Here is a 25259-nt window from a genome sequence, read left to right on the forward strand (position 1 = left end):
TGGTGATTTACTGATTGTACTGGGACAGTGGAAGGACAACTTTAAGCTGAACAGTTTTATTTTTTTTACTCATTTTTATAGCTATGACTATTTTTTTCCCACTTATAATATGAACAGTTGTATAGATGCTGGAAGAACAAACAAGTTCTATGCAGATCATGTGCTTGGTAGGGAGAACCCCGACACATTCCTCTGGTGCAATGGCAATTATTCCATACCGATAGTGGTGTGAGTATAGAAGGTAAATAAATGTTAAATAAAAACAATGAATATACTGAAAACTATCATTATTCATTTTTAACATACAGTTATCAAAATATGACATCTTTCATATTGCTATTATTCAAGTAGTGGTCCATTTTTGAGGACATTGGTTTTCCTTGGCATGAGTACCAATATTCTTATAGGGTTGCCAAGTGTAACTCCATATTCAGGAAAATTAAAACCAATGCTACAGAAAACCATAATTAAAGGGTATGAACACCCCAACAAATAACTTTTCTTACATCACCCTAAGAAAGCAAGTGCGTTACTGGCAGGACCCCCATGGAGATGAAGGAACAAAACCCAAAAAAGCTAAATTAATGCTACAGAGGATTGTGGTGGTGAAGTAAAGTTGAGAAAGTGGTATACTTTTTAAATTTGGACTGGCTTTTCCAACAAGGTTCAACCATTGGTAGTAATTTCACTTTGTTGGGTGGCCTAGAACCTCTGTAATGGTTTTCTCTATGATTTAAAATCAGGGGCTCTGTACTGCGCTTCCGGAACAGAAACCACCATAATATTTCTTTACAAGTCAAATTGAACCATCAGTTTTTATTCCTTTTTTGTTAAATTCCAGGTGCAAAATTCCAAATCCAAAAGAAGGTCCTCAGAATAGGAGATATAATATGCCTTTTGTCTACCGTGTTTTGTTGAGAACCACATATTTTGGGGGTCCCCTAAGATATATTTCCAGTTATTATCCAGATAATGGTGACAAAAGTTCTATGCTTTGAGTTCCTTACACAATTGTGTCCATCACAATCTCATATGGCTTTAAAAGAAGTTCCTCATTATTAAAGTACATAAAACTAAGAGTGGAGTGAAGAGGTTGGTGAGAAAATGTTTGCTCCCACTAGAGCAAATGTACTTCACATTGGATTTTATCCCAAGGGCGTTGTAAGTCTGGGTGCCGAGATCGCAGATGTTTCTTGTGACGCAGCCTCGGATGGCGCTCTTAGCGGATGTCATTTCTGTTGGGAAAATATAAAGGTGTATAATAAATCAGTAAATAATTTGTGAATTGCAATTTTTAATGCAGAGATGGGGTATATTTATAAACAATGAATGTGACATTCACCAAATATTTACCGCAAGTGTAATTTCCAGCTACATATCTTTTATATTGTAGCACGGTGGCGAATGTTTGGTGAATGTCACATTTACATTTTTGTAAACATGCCCCCTTAGTGTTTGTATTTTACCTGTTAGATCTGCAGCCTGGAAGAAACACCACTGCTCGTCTCCTGTACATTGCATCCGTTCGGAAGAGGAGCAGTCCGCATCTGCTGCCATGCAACTTTGGCACACCATTCCATTGGGAGTCAGATTCTCTGCAGAAACTTTAAGGGAAAAAAAAGATGAAACTGCTAAATTTTTGATTAGACTGCTGCATTGAAAGTCAGTTAAAGAGACCCTGTCTCCAATTTACTAAATTTCAGGTGCATTTACATATTTTAGCTACTTATTTCAGTGTTACTTTTTCCATAATAAGTTTTTATTCACTTTCAATATGCTGCTAAACTTGTTAGCAAATTTGACTTAGAAGAGTAAATTTCCTTGTACAGCTTCCTTTCTTCATGCATTTCATGGCTCTCTACTCTTCTGGGAATGTCTAATTCTTTTCTGTGTTATTCCAGATACTCCATTCATCCCCTTGCCTCCTTATTTGCAGGAGGAGTTAAGGGGAATTCTACAGAGCATTGTATCTGGACCTTTTTAACATGGGGAACCCTTGAAATAACTTTCAGATCTTAAGGGAACCCCTTCTATAATTATTATATCCAGACCTTACATTAGATTAGAATGGCGGTCAATGGGAAGAAAGTTTCTTACATTGCTAACCATTGGGAAGAAATTTACCACCAGAAATACCCAAAAAGATCATTGGTGTCAGTTAAACTGCAAATTGCTCAAGGAACTCCTAGCATTCTCTGGAAGAACCCTGGGTAAGAAACACTGCTATAGGGGGTCATTGGTGGCTGTTGACATCACTTCCAAGATGGCAGCACCCAGAGGAAGTCTCAGGAATGTACAAGGGAGGCTTTTGCTGAATAACATAAAATACACATATGATCTCATGGGAAGGTATTATTATATTTTGGTAATATAGTACCTGAATGTTATGATAAAATTTAGTCCCTACTCGTGTCAGTAGCTGTCCTTCAAAGGAGCTCACAATCTAAAGTCCCTACCATAGTCATTTGTCATTAAAACAGTCTAAGGTCATTTTTGGGTCCAAGCCAATTAACCTAACTGCATGTTTTTGGGATGAAGGAGAAAACCAACCAGAGGAAACCCATGCTAGTAGAACATGCAAATGGAGTCCTGGCCAAAATTTGAACCTGGGACCCTGGGGTTGCATTTCTACCAACTTGAACCACCTGTATTTCAATGAAGAGTCTGGCAGCAGAGTTTTGTAAACAGGGTTTACCATATACAACCCTATCTCTAGGTGATCACTTACATTTAGCAGGTAGGTTGCAGTTGTTGGTGGAACACTGGGTTACCAGTTTCATCGTGCCTTTGAGAAAGGTGGCGCTTCCAGCGATCCCGCACTGGTATATAGGTAAGCATGTGCTGGTGTATCTTTCAAAGCTGGCATCACCTGTGTGGAATACCGACAGTTATTAATTGGTAAAGTGGACCTGTCATTGATACAGTTAATGTATTAGGAGGTTCTCCAACTTACCCATCGTTGTTAGGGCATGAACAGTTGCACATATAGTACCAGTAGGGCAGGTTACATTGGTGTCTGGGCAATAGGTGTTGCTGACATTACCTAGGGTTAATAGAAAATTGTATTATTTTAGAAAAAAACAGTACCATGTATTAATTATGTAATTAATTATGTATTATAAGTAATTATGATATTTTATAATAGTTTGATACATGGCAATATGATTATATGTCTTTAAAATGTATGGTAATTTTTTTAAAAATGTATTTCTATGTATAGTTTGTAAAATATTATATTAATGATTAGCTTGCAACTGTGGTCCTTTTGTATTCCTCCAGAAGTGTTTGCCAGTGTTTGCTGTGTAAAACAGTGCCATCTGCTGGAAGATATTCAGCATTGTGACATGTACCTGCAGTTGCACACCTGGCCTTGATCAGCAAAGTTTCATGTGTCGATCAAGGTTGGTGTGTTAAAACATAGCGATAACAAATGTGCATTTGCAAAAAGAAACAAAAAAAGGACCTTTAGATGCCACCTGATAATTACAGTACATTTGTGTTAATACTGTAATTGCCAGATACAATACAATATAAGAAAAAATGAAATTATTTATGCACCCATTTTATTAATCTTTTTATTAAAACAGGGGTTTATAGGACAGTAGTAATTACCTCCACAAGAACAGATACCCTGATAAATAATACTTTTCCCATTGATGGTGTATGTTTGAGTGTCGCAGGCACTTGGTCGGGCACAGCCTCGAATTGCTGATGATTTGCCTATTAGAATGAGACAATAGTTGTGATTGGTCACAGATGATCATCAATATACAGTGCACTCAGTCTGTGAAGTCCCTCTAGTACTTTCTGTTCATTATACCTGAATAATATATTGATATCATTAAATGTGGAATTTATTTGTGCAGTGCATACTTGTTTATTTTTGCACAGAAATCACCTATGACATGTACACAGTTTCATCCGACAATAATATTTTCATTTTAGCCTGCGATCCATATGCAAGAACTGGTCTGCAGCTCTGGCCAGTGCTCCCCCCAGGAGGGTTCTTCCCCCAACCCCACTGGGGGGCGCACCAGCCAGAGCTGCGGACCACCAACATTTTCTCCACCCACCGGTTGGTGGCCGCTAACCTATAGGAGTCCTATAGACCATTGATGGACAGAAAAATCCTAGACATGTCAATTCTTGCTTGCGTGATTGGCTCTCTGATTTTCATACAAGTCTATGCTATGATACAAGTCAAATGTTCACCACCCCCTCAATTTGAATTTAGGTTTTGGTGGAGAACTCCCTAGAGAATATCCATATCTAAAGTAATGCAGACAATGCAACGTACTTCATTAGAGCATGGAAAATGTACCAGGTGGTTGTATTACACCTAACAATCCCATTCAGGATCCACATTGCAAAGGACATGATCCTTCATTCCACATCCAGGTCCCTGCTTTGGGATAAACCAATTGAGATTGAATTTACAAAAAGACAAACCATCTATTGTGGTAGAATGCAGAGCACACACAGTTTCCTCTCCTTTACACTGGACAGTTTGCGCATCGTGACACCAAGTGGATTGACTCGACTGGCAGGAAGGACAGGTAACTCCATTGAGCTCGGAGCTGGGAGGTTGTACTTGAAAAAGGAAAAGAAAGACATTAAAACATATTTCAGCTTTACAGAAGCAATGATGCAATTTTGTAAGTACTACCAAAAAAAATTAAGCCAGATTAATTAAGCGGTAGTTCCAAATGGGGCTTATTCCCTCTAATGTAAAAATGGGCATCATGTGATGGCTACTAATTTCTCTATAGTGCAGCTCCCCTAGTGGACAGAATGACTGTCATTGTTTACATGAAATCCAGCCAATCCAGAATGAGGGCACTTGGGGACAGCTGTCCTTGGCTGACTTGGATAAATGCATGAAAAAATAGAATTTAGCCTGGTGTTGGGCTTTAATAAAAATAACAAAAATGTAAGTGCCAGCATGTCAAAATATGTAAGTAATATCAAAGATTATTAAGAAGTTCCTCACATCAAAATTATCTTACTGCATCTAGTGCCTTTTCCTTTATGGTATAAATGTAATCTTCACGTAGATAGTACTACTTTTAAAATCGGTACAATCTATAATAATAAGGAAATGGCACAAAACAAAAACCCGTGGGGTACTCTCATAACATTGACGGATGACCATTTTTTCACACTTACCTGCCAGAATGGGTGCAGTGCAGTTATCTGAAGTGCAACAGGAGGTAGACATCTTTGTTGTGCCATAAAGAGTAGTAACACTTATAATTTTGTCACATTGGGTCTGTGGTGTGCATGACCGGATGTATCTTGTAACTCCAGCTATATACAAATGACAGCAAAGAGTTTTGTTATGTTTTTCCATATTCTATTTTCCGTAAAATCTCCGGCCCGCCACCATGCCAACGTGACCATCAAAATGGTACAGGACCAGAAGTCTGATTTAGCAGAAATTTGAAAGGGTTCCCCCAATTCTTGTCCTGGCCAACTAGGCCTGATTTTACAAAATGGCCCCATTGGATTTTCAGCCATTGCGTTTTGAACTGGACAATTTAGAAATAGGTAATGTAGACAACTTGTGTAGCATTGCTAGATAATTTTAATTCTAGCAAACATGTCACTGCAAAAATAAATATATAAAAATAAAAGGACAAATCATAAGTTGTGCCCCATTTAGATAAGCCAACCCCTTTTTCTACACCTGACATCCCGCATCCTTTTTATTGGATTTCAATGGACCAGAAGAAGGCAATTTGTTTTTTCCTCCTGGATTCAATGCACTAGTCTTTATTTAGAATTAGAACATCATGACAATCAGCCTTTAAATACAACTTACCCACAGTGGATTCTGTATATGAGGTTCCGCAAAAGTAGCCATTGGGGCAGGTCACAGCGTTACCTGTGCAGGATGTGGAGTTTGTAGACAAGCACTGTATACAGGTGAGAGGATTACCTGGATTAAGAAAACAGAAGGTTTATAAGGATAATGAACCTAACACATAGGCATTCATGGACACATTGGGGTTGTTTTACTAAATGGGGTTTAAATTGTTTACATACCAAAGTAAATGGTCCCCCTGCAAGGGAAAATTTACTTAGCTTAGTAAATGAATTAAAGTTCTGGTTCAGCTCTTGGATCATGCACAAGCAAAAAATGTGGTTTTCACTTTACATTTCCTTAAATATTGCATATTTTTGGCATAGTGAATTTTCACCAGTTTCACTAGGCTAAGTAAGGAAATCCTTATAAAGTGACATGGCACCACCTGCATGGAGTTTGCAGGTTCTCCATGTGTTTTAACCCCCATAGCGTTCTTTATCTGTCAGTTTTCTTATGCAAGAAGTGATACAATTTTTTTTTGCATAGAAATTTGTTGTTAATATTGTGAGCCTGTAATTCTTAGGAGAACCTCCCGGGTAATTATATTTAATTATTATATTATAATCATAAATTATAATATAATAAATAATTATACATAATAATTATAAAAATTATGAAATAATAGACCACAACAATATTCCTCCAGGCACTCAGATTAAGTGGCTTCCCCTCAAAATTTAGACTTAATTAATAATATATGACTATGGTAGGGACATTAGAGTGTGAGGTCCAATGAAAAGACAATTAGTGATCTGATTATAGACGTATAATATATATACGTTGGCACTATATACATTTTAGTTAATACTAATAAATAAGAAAACTTGTTAGGGTTTACAAACCTTTTGGGGTTCGTGCAAATGGAAAAACAAATTAAACATCTACTAGATTGTAAGCTCTTCGGGGCAGGGTTCTCTCCTCCTGTATCACTGTCTGTATTAGTCTGTCATTTGCAATCCCTATTTAATGTACAGTGCTGTGTAATATGTTGGCGCTATATAAATCCTGTTTAATAATAATAATAATAATAATAATAAATCTGATAGCAAAAGTATACTTAACCACCTGAGCGTTACACTGAGGTCTAGATTTCTGTACCAAAAGTGATCCACTGTTTTTCATGAAATTTTTTTTTTAAATTGTAGACCTGTAACTTACAGAAATATGTCCGAACAAGGGTTCTAGTAGATATTATGAATATAAAAAATGTATTTACTTTTATTTTTTTTTATTTTTTTGTATTGGATTGGATACCGGAGTTTGTATTCAATCCAATACAAAATGAGCGTTTTAATTTACCAGTTATGTACTTTGTATTAATTTTATATTATTTTGTTTTGGATTGGATACGCAAGTTTGTATCCAATCAAATACAAAATAAAAATTTGAATTTCCAAGTTATTTACTTTTTTTTTATTTTTTGTATTGGATTGGATACGCAAGTTTGTATCCAGTCAAATACAAAATATAAATTTGAATTTCCAAGTTATTTACTTTTATTTTATTTTTTTTTATTTTTTGTATTGGATTGGATACAGGAGTTTGTATTCAATCCAATACAAAATGACAGTTTGAATTTACCAATTACAAACTTTGTATTTATTTGAATTATTTTGTATTGGATTGAATACAGGAGTTTGTATTGAATCCAATACAAAATGAATGAATGAGTTTCTATTTGAATTTCCCGCACACGCGCCGACGTCATCACGCACGCAGGGAGAAGCCGTCCGTTTTTTTTTCTCCGCCGGACGGCTTCTCCCTGCAGAGATCATCCGGCGCTGGACGAACACGGACGTGGACCATCAGCGGGACCAGGCCGGGATCTTGTGTTCGGCCGGCCGTGCGGCGGAACGCAAGATGCCGGGCAGCGGAACACAAGATACCGGCTGGCATCTTACCGGTCCCGCTGGCACCCGACGCTGGAGATCGACGGACGACGATGGACGGAGGACGACGCTGGAATGGGAAAACGACGCTGGAATCCTTACCTCCATGGTCCCGCTGGATGTGCACAGCGGGACCATGGAGGTAAGGATGTGACAAAATTACGGGGTTAACCATCCTAGCCATTTTTTTTTGCCCGTACGAAGGTCGGGCATACCGGCTAGGTGGTTAAAAGTAAAATCGTATTTACAATGTGCTGCATTGACAGTTTGCATAAGAATAAACACCATGGTCGAAATCATGTGCAAGTGTGAAGAATGATTTTAGTGCATTGCTTCTTGATTTGATACTGGTTGAGCATGAAGTATCAAGAGGAATAGAGGAACACAGAGTCATTGTGCTAGAACAAATTCAGGTGAGGCAGCCTCAGGTGAGTCATCAGGTGTCACCACCTCCCACACTGTCTGTGTATATATTAGCACATAGCAGTACATGTGTCATCATTATATCTAAAGCCTGTATATCTTATCTTTCTTGTGTGTTGTGGCATGCAGCAATGCGCCCTGCAGGCATTAATAAAACAGGAAGCTTTTGTTTTTGTACATAAGGTGATTTCCCTTTTTCATGGGCAATTATTCAAATTCTTTTTTATTTATTCTCACTATCATTTTTCTCATTAGTTTTTTTTTTAACGTAATTAGCTTTGTAATGTTTTTAGATTATTTTTACACGTAGTCTGTTATGACTGAACCTACAAATGTATTCATACTTGTATCTTGTTTCCTCTGTAGCCCTGATTGCTGTTGCCCTACAGAATAGAATAGGTGTATAGGTTTGCCACATCCCTAAATCAAACAAAAACCATTAACAGGGGAAATGATTCTCCTACCCAAAAGTAGGGATAACAGGGGGGGGGGGGCAAACTGTGGTATACAGTAAGTTTTCCTAAAAACTAGCTTTTCTTGTAGTCATCACTTCAAATAAAATAACATAGTAGCACAAATGACAGTATTGCTCTCAAAATAGAGACAGTAGTATAGCTGTTCTGATAAGCTTGCAACACGTTTCGCAGGTTTACGGCTTCTTTGGCGGATATCAGCTTTTATTGTAGTCAATAATTAAAATAATATACAAAAAGTATTTTTCAATGCATAACATAGTAGCACATATGACAGTAATGGAGAAAATAGTACAACTGTTCCTGCCCGCCTCGAACAGAACGTCCGCAGGCACCGACATCACCGGGAACTACCCTGGTGACTCATCGAGTGCAGAAGAAGCCGGCCGAAAGAAGAAAGAAGACGGGCATCTCAGGGAAGGACAGTGGAGGATGCCGGTGGATCATTTAAGTGCTTTATTTACTAACTTTTCCCATAGGTTTACCTACCCCGAGGGTGTCTCAGGGTTATCGCATGCAGCATCTTTTTTCTACCCCGAGTTACACTCTGTGTTACCAAAACCTTTGGATTCACAAAAGGAATTGGTTTGGTGCTTCCCTTGTCATGAATCTATTTTATTATCTGGGGCCCCTAGTTACATGGTTACATAGTAGGTTAGGTTGAAAAAATATGTTCAACCAGTAGGGAAATAAACATATCCCAGATATAAAAACCCTATGGACATAGTCGGTCCAGAGGAAGGCAAAAAAAAACCTGGGTACAATTTGCTCCAACAGTGGAAAAAAATTCCTTCCTGATTCCATGAGACAATCGGATGTTCCCTGGATCAGCAGTCTCTGTTATCTTTACTTTAAATCCTTAATCCCCAGTTATATTCTGTGCTTCTAGAAATCATCCAGCTTTTTCTTAAAGCAATCTATAGAACTTGCTGAAACTATTTCCTGAGGGAGCCGATTCCACATTTTCACAGACCTTACAGTGAAAAATCCCTTCCTTATCTAGAGCTTAAACTTCTTTTCCTCCAGACGCAAAGAGCGCCCCCTTGTGCTTTGTAATGATCTCAAAGTGAATAATGGGGAAGAGAGTTATTTATATAGACCATTTATATATTTATATAGGGTGATCTCCCTTATATGTCTCTTCTCAAGGGAGAATATATTCAGTTCAGCAAATCTCTCCTTATAGCTGAGCCCCTCCATTCCTTTTATTAGTTTAGTTGCCCTTCTCTGGACTCTCCCCAATTCTACAATGTCCTTTTTGTGAAAGGGTATCTAGTCACTTGAGCTACTTCTACTACATACTTATTCTTGGTCAGATTTAGAAGGCATTAAAGGCACAGGAGGTTTAATTCTGACCACCAACATTATAAAGGGGCTTTTTCACTGACCGCCAATTTACTAAGAAGGTATCATCAACTGACCACTAGTATACTAAGGGGGCAATTTTTCTAACCACTAGTGTAGTAAGGGGTGCAATTTTACACACTAACTTTTACCTAAGGGATAAGTACTCACTTATACCAATAATATTAATAATAAAGGAGGTATTAATTAGAGGAACAATTTTATTGATCACCAATATACAATATAAATACAAACAAATATAAGAGAAAGCGAGAGAGAGAGAGAGAGAGAGGGGTTTCATCCTTTTGCCATTTTGCTATGGGAATAATGATTATTTTAGTCCTGTCCTGTTTAGGCTCAAAGTAATGCAGCATGATTTCTACTCACATAAGGGAATGTATACACTACATACAAATATATCATCACATATATTGTCATTCACCACACACACACCACGTTAGAATATGTAGTTAAAAAAAGTGATGGTGCAATTTTTACAGCAATACATGTATTTTGATTTGTGCATTTTTGTCACTAATTTCTTTTATGAAAGTTCCAATGTAGCCACTGCCTGCTGTGTACATAAACTACAGGCTAACAGAAGCTTGCCCAATGCCAAGGTAATTAGCAGTCAGCAATACCATTGGCTGGTGGTTTCAGGGGATAGAACCTCCACTGTTGACCACCAGATCATAAAAAGGATACTACTTACCTTGACAAATTATCTATAGCCTCTATTTGCTTTAGCAGCTGGAAGCATGTTATCAACTATAAAAATGATCACAATTAAATATTTAGTAGCAAAATAACCAAAACCCTCACCATTATTGATGCAGTCAAACTTGAAATCGAAATCTGATCCATTTGTACTGTGAGTGAGTTTGGAAAGGATGCAGTTAGTCATGGTGGCACAGCCGCGAAAGACCATTGGCGTTCCTGTGTATAAATACAAATTTTACATTAACAACAAATAGACAAGGGTGAAAGAGAGATTTCAACTTCACAAGCAGGTCCATATTTAGACATGCTATTTTGTAAAAGCAAATCCAATTTTATGATCCTAATAGGAAACTCTGGCTTGGATGTACAACTAAAGGCAACACGCATTCAAATGTCTTGTATGTGACAGAACAGACCGGTTCCGCAGGGGCAAGGCTTACCAAAGTAGGTGTGGTTTGTGAGTAATATGAGCAGGGGCAGGTTTTAGGAAGTCAGAGTTTCATTACCTAAAACCTTTGTAGTATAAGTCGAACAAGTTGTTTCATTGCCAACACATTGCATGAAGTCATTAGCATTGCACCATTCTGCATTTTCTGACACGCAGGTTGGACATGTCAATCCATTAATGGATGAAGCTGGCTCTGGTCCTGTCACTAAAATGGAATATAAAAGAAAGTAAAAGTGGTGATCATTTTATAAAGCAAATTAGAGACCCAATAAATGCAAACCAGGCTGCTTCCAATTTATAAAAGTCAACAGATGCACAATTAATGATGTTCAGGTTTCATTCTGTTTTAGTACATCCCTACAATAGCTGGGGAGGAGGGTATCCCTAATCCAAGCGGTATCATTGCTGTAAATCTCAAACTCCATCTTGTTGCTTTGTTAAACATTGCCTTTCTATGTGACAAAATAATCAAATATCTCCCAAAGTGTTTCTTTACATTAATTCCCACTGCTGATTTATATTATTACTGTCACATTTACCTGTTTCTCACTAAAGCACAGGCATCTCTCTCCTGCGCATGCTTTCAGTTATGTTGCTGGGCGTGCCTCTGTTTCCGGGCTTTATCAACTCCATCCGATCCGTTGGACAATCAGGAAATGGCCTCTTTACTAGCCCTGGCTATTTAGCTTGCTCACAGACTGCATTCTGTGTTCATGCATCACGTTACCACGCTCCCTAGTTCTGTGAACTAGCTCCTGTACACCTGCTGCCTAATTCAGTGTTTCCTGTGTCCAGCTCCTGTGTTAACCCCTCGTGGTCCAGTCTGTTGGTTCCCAGCCAACTTCCCTGTGCTGTTCCTGTGTTCCTGTCTGCATGCGGTTATCCCTGCTTCTCCTATGCCTCCTGCTGTTCCAGTGTCTCCAGTGTTCCCTGTGCCCGCAGTGGCCCCTGTGTCATTGCTGTATGTCTCTTGGATCCCTGGCTATTGACCCCTGGCGTGTGACCTGACCTCTCTTGCTTGCTGCCTGCCTCAACCCTGGCTTTCCTTGGCTATCCTCCTGCCTGGTGATTTGGTACCGTGCTTGCCCACCTTGGTGTGCCCAAGGACCGAAACCTGGCCGTAACCAGCAGCGCAACATCCTCACCATCAGAGATCTGGTTATGGCTTAGACTCTGAGTCTTGCCCCTTCTCAGGGCTTGCACCACCTCCATACGCCCCCTAGTAGTCCTGTCTCTCCGTGCGTGACAAGTACTGGCATTCATTGCATGACAACATTGCCGGTGAATATATATTAAAATTTTGTGATGTGAAAAAAAAATATAGATTTATATTTAAAGCAAGTAAAAATGATTGAAAAAAATCAGAAATTTTACATAATTTCAGTGTAAAAAGTTTTCCAAATTAAACAAAAAGTGCCCTTCTTTTTTAGTTCCTTCACTATAGTAATTAATTTCCTTTAAACGGCACAATCCTTGCATTTTTGACACATTAACTAGCTATGATAAATACATTCATTATAAAACTGTCTAGTTAAAAACATGAATCTTGGTTCCAGGAAACTGGTGTCTTTGTAAAGGTCCATAAAGTTCCTATGTTTAGTTACAAGTTTTTTTTAAATAAAATTTTGATATATATATATACCCAAAGATTAACAAACGTCATTACTTTTCAGATTGCTACAACCACAGTTAACTAGTTACACCTGCAATTTCCTAAAAATATATTGTCCCAAATTTATGAAACACGTGTTGGGGGTTCGGCCGGGATGTCACTAAAAATGTCTCTGTTATTTGCTGCATAGGGTAAGTGATTATTTAAAAGGCACCATTACTTTTTTTTCTAGCTTACTCAACCCCATCACTCTCTTTGCTGCCACATAAGAGGAATGCCATGGATGTGGGGAACAAAAACTATAGGTAAGCTAATATTTGTTTTGTCAAATTAAAATGATTTTGTGTTCATTTTTAAGCACACACAGGAACATATCTATGAACACTCTTAAATAACTACAATGATTAAGTAAATGCAAAAGAACTGCAAACAAATGAAATATGTGCACAATTGCACTTAGGGCCACATACTTTCACAGCATTCCCATACCTTAGATGATTACTTACACAAAGGTTCAGGTAGATTGCAATCACTAGTTGAACAAACCGTAACAAACTTCACTGTGCCATTGTGAAAGCTGATGCTGCCAGGAATTCCACACTGGCTAACTGGTAAACATGTAGTGTTATAGGATTTAAAGCTGGTATTACCTTGATAAAACCAAGAAATATAGTAAAAGTTAACCAGCTATGCTTTATATACAATAAAACTCAATGACATGTATTATTTACGTTTTATTAACTCACCCAGCGTAGTAAGAGAGTAAACCCGTGCACATACAGTACCACTGGGACAAGTTGTATTAGTGTCAGGGCAATAAGTGTTACTGGCATTACCTTTCAAAATAGAAAAACTTATAATAAATGAAATACATGTGAAAATATCATTATATTATAATTGTTTTTCGCTTAATATACCCTTGCTTCTATATCTTGAACGGGGACTAGCCCTCTTCTAATACTTCATTCTAAGACACAAAACTTAAACTAGGGATTAAGGAGATTGTAGAATAGTTCTATACATGTTTTATATCATGAATGGGACTAATAAAACTTAAATATTTGTTTTCTATCTTCTTTGTCAGTTAAATATGAAATCCTATATATACATTCCTGGTCAGAAACTGGTTTCTCTTACATTTTGCTGTAGCTGTATTTGTCCATTTTGTTTACCAAGCTAAATAGCTTAAGGAGAAATTCACACACAGCTAACTGAGCCAGAGCAGTTATGTCCTACTACTTGTTATTTACAATTAGGAAGTCAGGAGCTTTTTGAAACTATACATTTCCTGTTGTGATTTGTTTTTAGAAGCGCGGAGTGCTGTGATAAGCCAAAGATGCAGCATGGGCTTTGTAAATTATAAATTGTGTCGTTAATCTAAAAACAACTGCTACTGTTTATAAATTATGTTATATAACTACTAGGATCATTATATATAAATGAATATTAAGGTGTAAAGGAATATTTAGGAATATAAGGCATGTACTGAATACATTTTAAAAAGTTGTATTACATTTACAGTGCTGAAGATTTTGCAAAACCCAAAAAAAAAAAAAATCAAAAGTAACAAAAATTTCTAGTTTAAGATACCTTATCTGCTTTAACTCATAAAGTGATGTAAATACCTCCACAATAGCAGTTTGGCTGGTAAGTCAACTTTGTGCCACCAACAGTGTATTTTGTACTGCTGCAGCTACTTTGCTGGGTGCATCCTCGAATCGTTGACACAGTTCCTGGCACAAAAAAAAAAAAACAAAACAACTGCATGTTATACAAATGTTTTTTCTTGTTTTAATGGTTGGCATATGATAATTAACTATTTTCAGGAGATTTGCATTCCCTTCGGTCAATCAAATATCCAAGAAATTAGAAGCTTCTGGAAGCCCAGAAAAGCAAGAGCAGAACTTCCAAAAAAGCATATATGCCATACATTTTAGGGATCAATTACTCCATATGCCTTGCAGCTACATAGGTTTTACATTTAAGACATTCCACCGTTTATACCTAAGTCCATACAAATGTAGATCACATGGGGCTGATGTTATTGGTCAGTATGGAAGAGTTCATGTTCTGCTTTCATATAGTGAGCTGACACGTGCAACTAAAATGTATCTGTGAACTGCAGAACACCTGTCCTATACGCAGGGCGGAATTTCCCACAAGGCCACCTAGGTCATGGCCTAGAGCGCCATAACCAATAGGAACCTGCTGGTGGTGGCTGACAGTAACAGGATTATACTGTGATTGTACTCAGGTCAATACCAGGACAGATATCTGTGCAGGATGACGTCGGTTTTGAAGGTATCACTCTTACTTCCCTCTCCGTTCTCTTTCTTTCCCTCACCACCCCTTTCACCCCCTTCCCCGTTCTTTCACCACTCTCCCTCTCTCTCCTCTTCATTTCACTCTGTCTTCTCTGCCTTTCCCCTCCCACAATCCTCTCTTGTTTTCCTCTCTCTCCCCTCTCTTTCTGTCTCTGCCCTCTCCTCCATGTCACTCATCATACCTCTCTCTTCCTCTGTCTCTCCTTTCCCTCCCTCTCTTTCCCCTTTATTCCCAATTACTTTACCAATTTATATCTCTCCCCTTGTATGTCTCTTTGTCTCCACTCCCTTTCTCTTTCTTTTATTTCCTCGCTCTCTCCCTCTCTTTTCCCTCACCCTTCATACTTTTCTATCTCCCCTTTCCATCTTTCCCTAACCTTGTCTCTTTTACACTTCTCCCTCTCTTCCCCTCTTGTTTCTCTCTCTTTTTTCTCTCTCCTGACATTCCCCTTCCTCCCCCCCCCCCCATTCCACTTTCTAATTTCACTTTCTTTTGTGGAAATGCTTTTATGGAGTGTTTTTGTTTGTGTGAGCATCAAAGGCTGATATTAGATGGGGGGGGGGGGGGGGCAGCACAAGTTAGCTTGCATAGGGGAGCAAAAAGTATAAAACCGCAACCACAAGCCAAGTTTGCTGAGCCAATACTATGTACAATAGGGATGAATGAGAATGCCTCGCATTCTTGCGAAAATTTTCTCGAACTTCCAATGGTTTCGCGAAATTTCGGTGAACCGATTTTGGGAAACCATCAGAAGAGGAAATTAACAGGAGGATTCCCATAGCTGCATTCAGCCCTGGGAATCCTCCGGTTCGCAATCCCTGGAGCACTAGAGGTTAATTAACCTCACCGAACAGGAGGATTTCCAAGCTGCATCATGCAGCCCTTGAAATCCTCTGTGATCCCCGGGCACTAGAGGTTAAATAACACCTATTGCCCCGGGGATCATCTCTTCTCAATGAATGCAGCCACAGCTGCACACTCTTCTCAATGAATGCAGCCAGAGCTGCAATCATTGAGAATGTGCCTGGGAAAGGAGAACCTCCTGACATTGTAATAAAAGTATCTCTTACAAATGATACATTTGTTACAGACGCAGATGTATCATTTGTAAAAGATACTTATATTACAATGTCAGGAGATTCTCCTGGGCTGGGCCTATTTTCAATGGTTGCAGCTGTGGCTGCATTCATTGAGAAGAGTGTGTGATCCCGGGTGCGATAGAGTTTATTTACTTCTAGTGCCTGGGGATCACAGAGGATTTCCTGGGGCTCATGATGCAGCTTGGAAATCCTCTTGTTCGGCGAGAGCGTGACCTCTCAGTGAATCAGAGGGCTGTTCTTGCTTACATTTTTGGTAAGCGAGAAAGGCCCGATTCGCCGCAAGACCGAACTTTCTCGCTCACTCATCCCTAATGTACAATACAGTTGGAAAAACTTTTTTGTCTGGTTTACTTGTAAAGAATATCTTACCTGTTATATTTGTAGTATAGAGGGTACACACATTCTCATCTCCTGTGCACTGCAGAGTTTGATCATTGTAACACCAATTGGAGGAAGATGATTGGCAGGATGAACAGGTTACACCATTGGGCTGAGGGCTGGCAGGTGGTACTTAAAAATAAAATATTAGATTTAAATAAATGCATACATGCTTAAACTGTAAATAAACTATTTCATTGGCATTTTAGCAATTTAACATTGACAACTGATCCCCTAGACTAACCCCTCTTCTTTAGGTCCATTTATAGGGGCTCTTATTAATGTGTACATGCCACTTCTTGATTGTCCTGGCTCTTTGCCATTTCAATGGATAATTTTTATTACCCAATTCAGAATATGCCTGCATTGTTACATATGTTATATTATTGTAATTATATTCTGTTTCACTTACTTAGTTTTATTTGCTTGATCTGATTTTATGATTTGCTTAATCTGTGCATGGAGGCCATTTTACAAGTTTTTTATCATTACCTGCTTCCAAAAAGTATCAGTCACAGCTTAGCTTTTGCCATTGCTAAAGTGGTACTGTTGGGATCTAGGTCCCAATGCAAGTTCTGCTGTGAACTTGTCTTGCTAGAGTTTAGAAGTCCTGTTGTTTAACCCAGTGGTCACCAACCTTTCCGACCTCATGGCCCACTAAATCCACAGAATCCGGACCGTGCATGTGCGGGGAGCCGTGTGCTCTCAAAGATGAAGAAACTTCCCCAGAGTTATGTCATGATGCCAGAACCCACCCACTCTCTCATCTCAGGCTCAGACCTGCTTTCTGAACATCCCGGCGGGACAGTAGCGTAGATCTATGGAGACAACAAAAGTCGGGTTGTGTCCATACAGAGGGATCCTGCGGGGGTTACACCAGCCAGAACCACAAATCACCGAAATTTTCCTGCGGACGACCACTGGTCTAAACAATGCAAGCCACATATGGCTCCTTGGTATTTACTGTGTGTCTCTTTAGGACATAGTAGTAGAACGATTGATTTGCATAAGGATTGTAATGACTGTAATCTGTAGATATCCCATGAAGCATGTCCACACTCTACTGAGGACAATAGGAGACTATCATTGTCTCCAAACACTTCCATTGCATGTCCACAGTGTTTGACAATCTCTTGTACCATGTTTGCAGTCTCTGATCATCAATTGTGGCATTGTAGTCATGATTATGTACACTTTACATACAACCCCTTGGTGATGTCATAGGCCATGATCCGGGTCCTCTAATTTTAACAAGCTGACTACCATAGGTTTACAGGGCCCCACTTTTGATACAAAACAAGGTTATCTTTTGATAAACTCATCCCCAATGTAAAGGATAATACTAATAGAGAAGAGCAAAGAGAAATTAATAGTATACAATCAGATGAAGTTGTTATTAGGACCAAGAAAAGAGATAGAGATCTAAATAGCAAATAGTAAGAATAGTTCAAGAAGTTTCCTTTAGGGAACCAGATCTGCTAACTGGACAGCGGCCTTCTAGTAGAAGGAGGAGAGGGTGAGACCTTGGAGGAGAGGTGAACCCATGTGATGGTCTAGAGTGGCCAGAAAATCAAAGCTGTTAAACAAGAAACACAGCATGACATCCATACAACTATCACAATAATATGAAGAGCTCAGTCATGGAAGATAACAGTACATGCTTTTCTCCAGGAAGGGTTACTTTTACCAATAGGGCATGGGGTTGCACCTTAGTTGGCAAACTCTTACCTGATAAAATGGATGAAGAACAGTTATCAAAAGCACAACATGAAGTGGACATCGTGGTTGTACCATCAAGGGCCCTAATGCTTCCAGTTTTGTCACACTGGCTTGGGAGCGTACACGAGTGGATGTATCTTGTTGATTTTGATCCACCTGGTAATAATTTACATCAATTATATTTACAGTTAATAAACTAATTGCTGCACATATTCATGTATATAGCATGCCAAGTTACATTTTACAGTACAGTGAAACAAAATCTCTTTAGGATTCACTTAGGCCTCTCTAGAGGAGTTCCATCTCTTGAACACCGTGAATAAGCAACATCTGGATCCTTGCCAGGGGTGTCGAAATAAAATACACAGTGAGCCAAAATTAAAAGCTTAGACAAAGTCGTGGGCCAAACTTGAAGTTTATTGAAAAAATTGAGGAAGTCATTAGATAAAAAACCTTTTCATATGGAAACAAAGAGGTTTTGCTTAACATTCAATCTGGAATAAGCCTATAATAGAGAAATAGCACCGCTACTATGATTTCCTACATCAATAAAACAGTCCAATGCAGGGCCACGCATAGGCAGAGAGGCTGCTGGTCTATAGACGCGAGTGATACTAATAATTGTAGTAGCGGCCCTATTTCAATGCAGCGGCGGGCAAGCTGCAAATCATATTGAGAATTACTTTGGGGGGTCAAAAAACTCCTTTTGGGGGCCAGATTTGGCCCTCTGGATAGAGTTTGACACCCTTTAACGTTATCCTATTGTCACAAGATCTAGAATTGGTTAAGTTTGCTGGATTCAAAATAGATGTACAGGAGGAGTGGAAGATGTGATGAATAAAACAGTGACTCGAGTAAGGCTTCGCTCATGTATGTGGAGGCCGCTGGGAGTGAAAGAGACGAAATCCAAGAGATTTGGATGAGAAAGAGATCCAAATAATGAATGAGAATCCATACCTTGTAATGCTTTACAAATTGTTCTTAAGGGAACCACTTAAAGTAGACCTATCAACAAAAATGTTTACTTTATATAAAAGGGTAGATAACCCATTTAGATAACACAAAAATTAGCTTGTTATTTTCCCTAAGAACTTCTGTCTTTGCTGCCGTGGCAGTAAAGATAAATTGGGAGGGTAGAGCCTCCTGGGATACTTAAGTCTCTCAAGAGGCTTTGGACTGCTCCTTCTGCTCATGCCCCTCATCAAGCTTTTCCTAGGCAAACTTTCCCAGGGAAATCGTGGCCCGGTGTGCAATGATCATGGGCTCTGCAGAACTACAGGTACATGTGATTTTTTTTTTGTTTTTTAATAAAAGTTCTGCTTTAATGAATTCAGAATATATAAGGAATTGGGCAATCTAAAAACCTAAATTATGCTGGCCTTTTCCAAATATTATAAAATGTAATTATTTGGTCTCACCATTACATATGGTGCTGCCCTATGATGATATCACTATAGTTAAAAGGAAAAAATCCAAAATTCTTATATGCTGTTTTTCAAGAGAAATATATAACAAGGAAACCAATTTTCCAAAAGAAAATATAATGTATAATGTATAATGACTTTTTATTTGTTATATACAACAAGGGCCCACTTTTATTTCAAAGTGGAAAACTTTTTTAAATATAACTCACCCACAGTGGATTCTGTATAAGTGGTTGCACACACATTTCCAGAACTGCAGGTGACACTCTTTCCCGTGCAGTTGGTTGAATCCATACATTCCATGCATGATAAAGAATAGCCTACACAATAAATAAAAATAAGGGTAGGAGTAATGAAAACATATATTGAGAATAATTTCCTGTACTCAAATGACTTTGTGTAGATAACCAGCACCAAAGAGGAAGAACATATGCTAGATATGCAATAGGAAGCACTTAGAAACAAGTTAAGAAATACCTTAAGGATGAATATATGAATTTTTAGATTCTAATGTCACCACACTGGTTTTGTGTGTGATAGAGACATTTTTTGAATTATTTGTAAACTGGAATGCTTACAGCAAGGTTCGGCAAACTTTTTGGATTACTAGGCCATTTCAGGAGGTGAAGAAGGCACTAGGCTAGAAGAAACAAGGTGTCCAAGGAATGTTTTTTTCCAACCGTGACTGCAAGCGAGCAGCCTCAGTCTTCCGCGGTGTAGTCTCTGTACGTGTGCGCGTGCTTGGCATTGTAATGCCCTTTGAGATTTGACCACTTGGTGTCATTGCACACTAAAACACACTAAAAACAGGGCTTTGTTGCTGCACTGGACGAAGAATATTTTGTCAGTCCATTCGGGGTTGAAGACACAATGTTTAAAGGTCAACCTTCTGGAGACTGCTAGCTGCGCGTTGCTTCTGCTCTTTAGGCATAGTAATTGGGGTTACTGTGCGGGAACTGCATGATATCGCGGGAACTCGCGATAACACAACAATTCAATTAGGCCAGAACCAACAATAAATAACTAGTGGGGAGTTAGGCCGGACCGGAATGCAGGCTAGGCCGTATTCGGCCTAAAAGCCGTAGTTTGCCTACCTCTGGCTTACAGGATCAGTTAAAGGAAAGATTTATATAGCCATTACAGTAAATCTGTGATTGTCAAACATGTAGAAAAAGCTTTTGAACGCTGCCCATTGTTTTCTTTGGTAATAGGTTTATAACCCTGATGCTTACATGAATTACAAGCTTGTAAACCTGTTGGCAATGTACACAATGGGCAACTAACCAAATTTAAACAGGTTTGTTTGATTCTATGAGATTCAAAATGAATGGAGGATGTTTGGGCAGATTTTTTCAGATTGTCTCAAATCCAAACAGAAATTCTGAAAATGTTATATTGTTAATGTTTCTTGCAGTAGAATTAGGGTCTTCTCTGCCCTTTATAACACCCATCTAGTAAAAATCGAACCAGTATGGAGCTATATCTAGCAGATGGAAAGCAATTGGGAGATGGAAAACGAGATCCAACATGCGCAGGAGGACAGCCTCAAGCCTCCTAGGATTCTTGATGTATAAATCCCAGGAGACTTTGCACTCCCATTCAGTTCGCCATAGGAATAAAAAGAGAAGGGGAGGGGCTCCCCTTTTATTTTATTTTATTTTTTTAAATACTATTTAAGTAAAAGAAATACTTTATATAATGTAAAAATGTTGGTGAAAGATCTGCTTTAAGCATTTTGGGGGTTTGTGCTAATAAGTGAAATAGGTTCAATTTTTTAAGATGACAGCCATTCCATTCCCTGCTAGCACTCCCTGGAAAAATACATGCTTTGTAGGGATTTATTGTTAAGTAAACATTTAAAAGCTACACCATCTGATCATTTTGAAACAAAACTGATTTAGTTCTGCAACAAACTAATTTAAGTTCACCAACATTGGAGAACATTTTTGGACTAATCTGGGCTCATTATTGCTGTTCTGATGATGAAATCGGATTTAAAACCTTATATTACCCAACACTCCAATCAAATTCATGAATTACCTCTAGTGGAACAAATAAACTTAAAATCGAATTCTGATCCCGATCCATTCAGGCTGTGTGACAGGTGACTAAGGTAACAGTTACTTCTAGTAGCACATCCTTGGGAAACAGATGGCGTTCCTGCGGATGAAAGAAAATTATGCATTAGGATTATCTTGCCATTTATCTTTTCCAATTTGGAAGTAGAATTCTGCATTTCAATAATCAGACTTCAGTTTTATTTTCTATAGGATTATTATTATACTTGTAGACTAACGATGAATAGATCATTTTTGTATATATGTACATATATGTTTTCCCTGCAGGATATGTTAATGGTTTTCAATTTCATGGTTATTTGTAAACTCATGTCTCTTCACTGGTGAGATGGAAGAAAATGTTTTGTGTTTAATAAAATATATGCATAGATCATGGAGCAGGTAACAACATACACAGTTTCATTCTTGGCAATGCCCTTGACATTAATTGCATGCAATAGAATGGATCACATCAATCTGCTGTTCATGAATGTATTTATTATCTTGCTCTGAGGGGTTGAAAAGCCCCCTTAATGTTGATTGTCTTTGCATTCAACAATATCCACGACAATCTGGGTCCTTCAATTTCTAAGATCAATAAAATGAATTACACATTTCTATGAAATATTTAGTTCCGTGTGGCTTTACTTCCCTGCATACCAACCAACGGGTCATTTATCTGAGTGGACAGCCACAATCTAGATAGTTAGGGACTATTAAGGTGTGCCAACTGCAGAAGGGGTCGATGGGATAGATTCAGAAGCTAACCAGATGGGAATTACAAATGAACCTACTCACATTCCTGAAAGTAATATTAAGGACATGCAATGGTTTATTTAATAAAGCTCTCTGAGAGTTAAGAAAATAGAATATCATTGGAGAACCTGGGTGATGTAGCAAGCCTGGAATGGGTCAGGTCCAAGATTGAAAACTTTGGCAAAATATAGTGAATATTTTAAGAAAAAAGTTTATCAAATCAAGTTCCTATCCTATGATGCTACTTTTTCCAGTCTTTGTGGAACGTTAATGAGTTAGCCCCAATGTTTTTTCCATGACATTAAGTATGATGATGATGAAGCTTAGTTATAACTTACTTAGTTATATACACTTACCTGATAGCTTTGAGCTGTAAATTAAACATTCGTTCTCACTGCCGGTACATTGCATGGTATTCTTTGCTGTACACCATTTAGAATTTTGAGACATACAGGCTGGACATGTTACCCCATTGTTTGTCGAACTGGAACTTGATCCTGTCACTTTTTAAACAATAATAATTATGTCATAATTCTTTTAAATGTGTCACTTTAAATAAAACTTGTCAGGCGAGAAACTGCTACAGGTAATATGTGCAGCCTTCAAAACCTTCTCTGACTAGATAACTGCAAGCTGTTTGATCAACAGGACGGGATTTGTACTTTTTTCTCCCCTAGGCCAGCTAGCTTGTGCAGCCCCCTCCCTCCAAAATGCCTTGAAAAAAGGTTCCTAAAGCTATTGTATGCTCAGACTGATGGTAAGTTTATGGTGGAGTTACCACTTTCTCATGCCAAGGAACCCCTGCCTTGAGGGGACGCTACATGTAGCTTCCTTTGGCAGCTTCCCCATAGGGAATAAATGGAGAAGGGAGGGCATACCCCAGTGGCCATGTCGCCTAAGGCCATGGCCTAGGTAGTTTTTTTCAGAAACCCTGCCCTGTTTTGCAGGCAAAGCTACAGCACTTTCAAAAGTCCACGGCCTGCCCACATTTATTTTTCCCCTTGCTTTCCTAATTAGGCCAATTGAGATTTTTTTTGGTATTCCCAGTTTAACCTATATAAGTAATGATGCTTATACTGCCATTTTCCCTTCTTCCCTTTGATGAATGGTAAAGAGTCCAATGTACAGTATGATTCTTGAGCAGTCACTTACATTCAGGCTCTGGTAGATTACAGTTGTTAGTTGAACAGATGGTCACCAGTCTCAATGTTCCATTGAGTGAGCTGGCACTTCCAGAGATTCCACACTGGTATACTGGTAGACATGCACTCTTATTTATTTCAACACTTGTATTACCTATGCAATAAAAATAAATCATCATCATCATTGTTTAATAAAGAGGAGCAACTGCACACAAAGTATAGTTTTGGTATTTGCATCACTTACCCGCAGTAGATAAAGCATGGACTCTTGCACAGATGGTGCCTTTAGGACAGGTCACTTTGGTGTCGGGGCAATAGGTATTGCTGGAGTTGCCTGAAACACACAAACACGTTATTTTCTTCATTTTTCCAGGTAAAAATATATTTTTAGAAATAAAGGATTTTGAAACAAAGCCAAATTGTCCATTTCAAATTGTAGGCATAATTATGAAAATTAGAAATGGATAGAGAGCAACCTTTACATTTAGGACATTTGCCAAAGTTCATCTATGCACCCTTATATCAGTTCACTGGGCTGTCAACTGAACATATTCTTGGTGCCCGAGCAACTGTTCTCTGCTGTGTTCAAGAGAATAATAAGAATCTTACATTTTATACAGTATTTATATAGCACCAACATATTACACAGCACTTTACAAAGTTCATATTTTTGTCACTAGCTGTCCCTAAAAGGGCTCAGAATCTAATGTTCCTACTATAATCATATGTCTCCGAATTTATAGTTTAAGGTCTGTTTTTTGGGTTGAAGCTCAATACCCTAACTGGTTTTGGAATGTTGGAGGAAAACCCCTCCAAACTCCATGCAGATAGCATCCTGGTCAAGATTCGAACCTGGGACTTAATTCTGAAAAGGCCAAAATGCTAACCTCTAAGCCACCATGCTGCTTGTGGAGTCTTATGGAAATGTTACATATATGGTCCTCGCTGTGTATATTGGTACGGCTTGTTGCCCCTATGTCTTGTAGTGATGCAGGAGCCAGCAGGAGGGAACATACAGTGCAGAAGAGGGCCAAAACTCTGACACTATTGTGCCATATTGTGAAGATTCTTCAGGCAATTAACACTGGTAGCAAAAGTGCCTAAAATAGAGAGTCTTTACTATTTTCTCAGCAGTAGACGTTTTTATTTGTGCAGGAGAAAATATGAGCCCAAAATTAGCTTTTTCCATTATATAAGAAATCCTAAATAATTTATTAGATAACTGCACGTGTGCCTAATTTGTGATACCTCCACAATAGCAGGTCGCCTGGTACGTAATAGCAGTTCCATTGACATTGTATTTCTGACTTCCACAGGTACCTTGACGGGTACAACCACGAATGGACGTCAAGTTACCTGTAAAAAAAATAAAACCATTGGCAAGCAGAAAAAACTTGAAGTGTGTATTTGTATGGGCACAATGGGACCAAAGTTCTAAAGCTTTGGAAAACCATTGTCATCTCTGAAAAGAAGGTGCCTAAACTATGACCTTTGAGATACAATTTCAATTAGTTGTATTTTTTAAGACAATCCCAACACAAGTTGCAAAAGTTTGAATGTAATAATTCAAATATATCAGAATA

The 25259-nt window shown here is 38.5% G+C and overlaps 1 protein-coding gene across 1 annotated transcript; it reads right to left on the reverse strand.

The window, feature by feature from the left end:
* Positions 1 to 280: 280 nt before the first annotated feature.
* Positions 281 to 24041, reverse strand: LOC140341207 (uncharacterized). Its single transcript, XM_072426770.1, has 12 exons — positions 23921 to 24041; positions 23687 to 23830; positions 11222 to 11368; positions 10818 to 10931; positions 5822 to 5938; positions 5167 to 5307; positions 4450 to 4590; positions 3613 to 3720; positions 2954 to 3043; positions 2729 to 2869; positions 1467 to 1604; positions 281 to 1235 (listed from the first exon to the last, which is right to left on the reverse strand). Exons 1-12 carry the CDS (start codon positions 24039 to 24041, stop codon positions 1039 to 1041), a joined length of 1599 nt encoding a protein of 532 aa, XP_072282871.1. The 3' UTR covers positions 281 to 1038.
* Between the last annotated feature and the right edge of the window lie 1218 nt (positions 24042 to 25259).

Source organism: Pyxicephalus adspersus, chromosome 11 (genome assembly GCF_032062135.1).
Source record: "Pyxicephalus adspersus chromosome 11, UCB_Pads_2.0, whole genome shotgun sequence".
NCBI classification, from domain to species: Eukaryota; Metazoa; Chordata; class Amphibia; order Anura; family Pyxicephalidae; genus Pyxicephalus; species Pyxicephalus adspersus.

What these genes read in the sequence shown, in the direction of transcription:
- LOC140341207 (XM_072426770.1), bottom strand. Translation starts at nt 24,041, where the DNA reads ATGAAGAAAATAACGTGTTTGTGTGTTTCAGGCAACTCCAGCAATACC. An exon ending in CCATGCTTTATCTACTGCGG is followed by an intron (nt 23,831 to 23,920) that starts GTAAGTGATGCA and finishes TTTATTGCATAG; the next exon opens with GTAATACAAGTGTTGAAATA. An exon ending in GGGTATCTGTTCTTGTGGAG is followed by an intron (nt 3,044 to 3,612) that starts GTAATTACTACT and finishes TATTAACCCTAG; the next exon opens with GTAATGTCAGCAACACCTAT.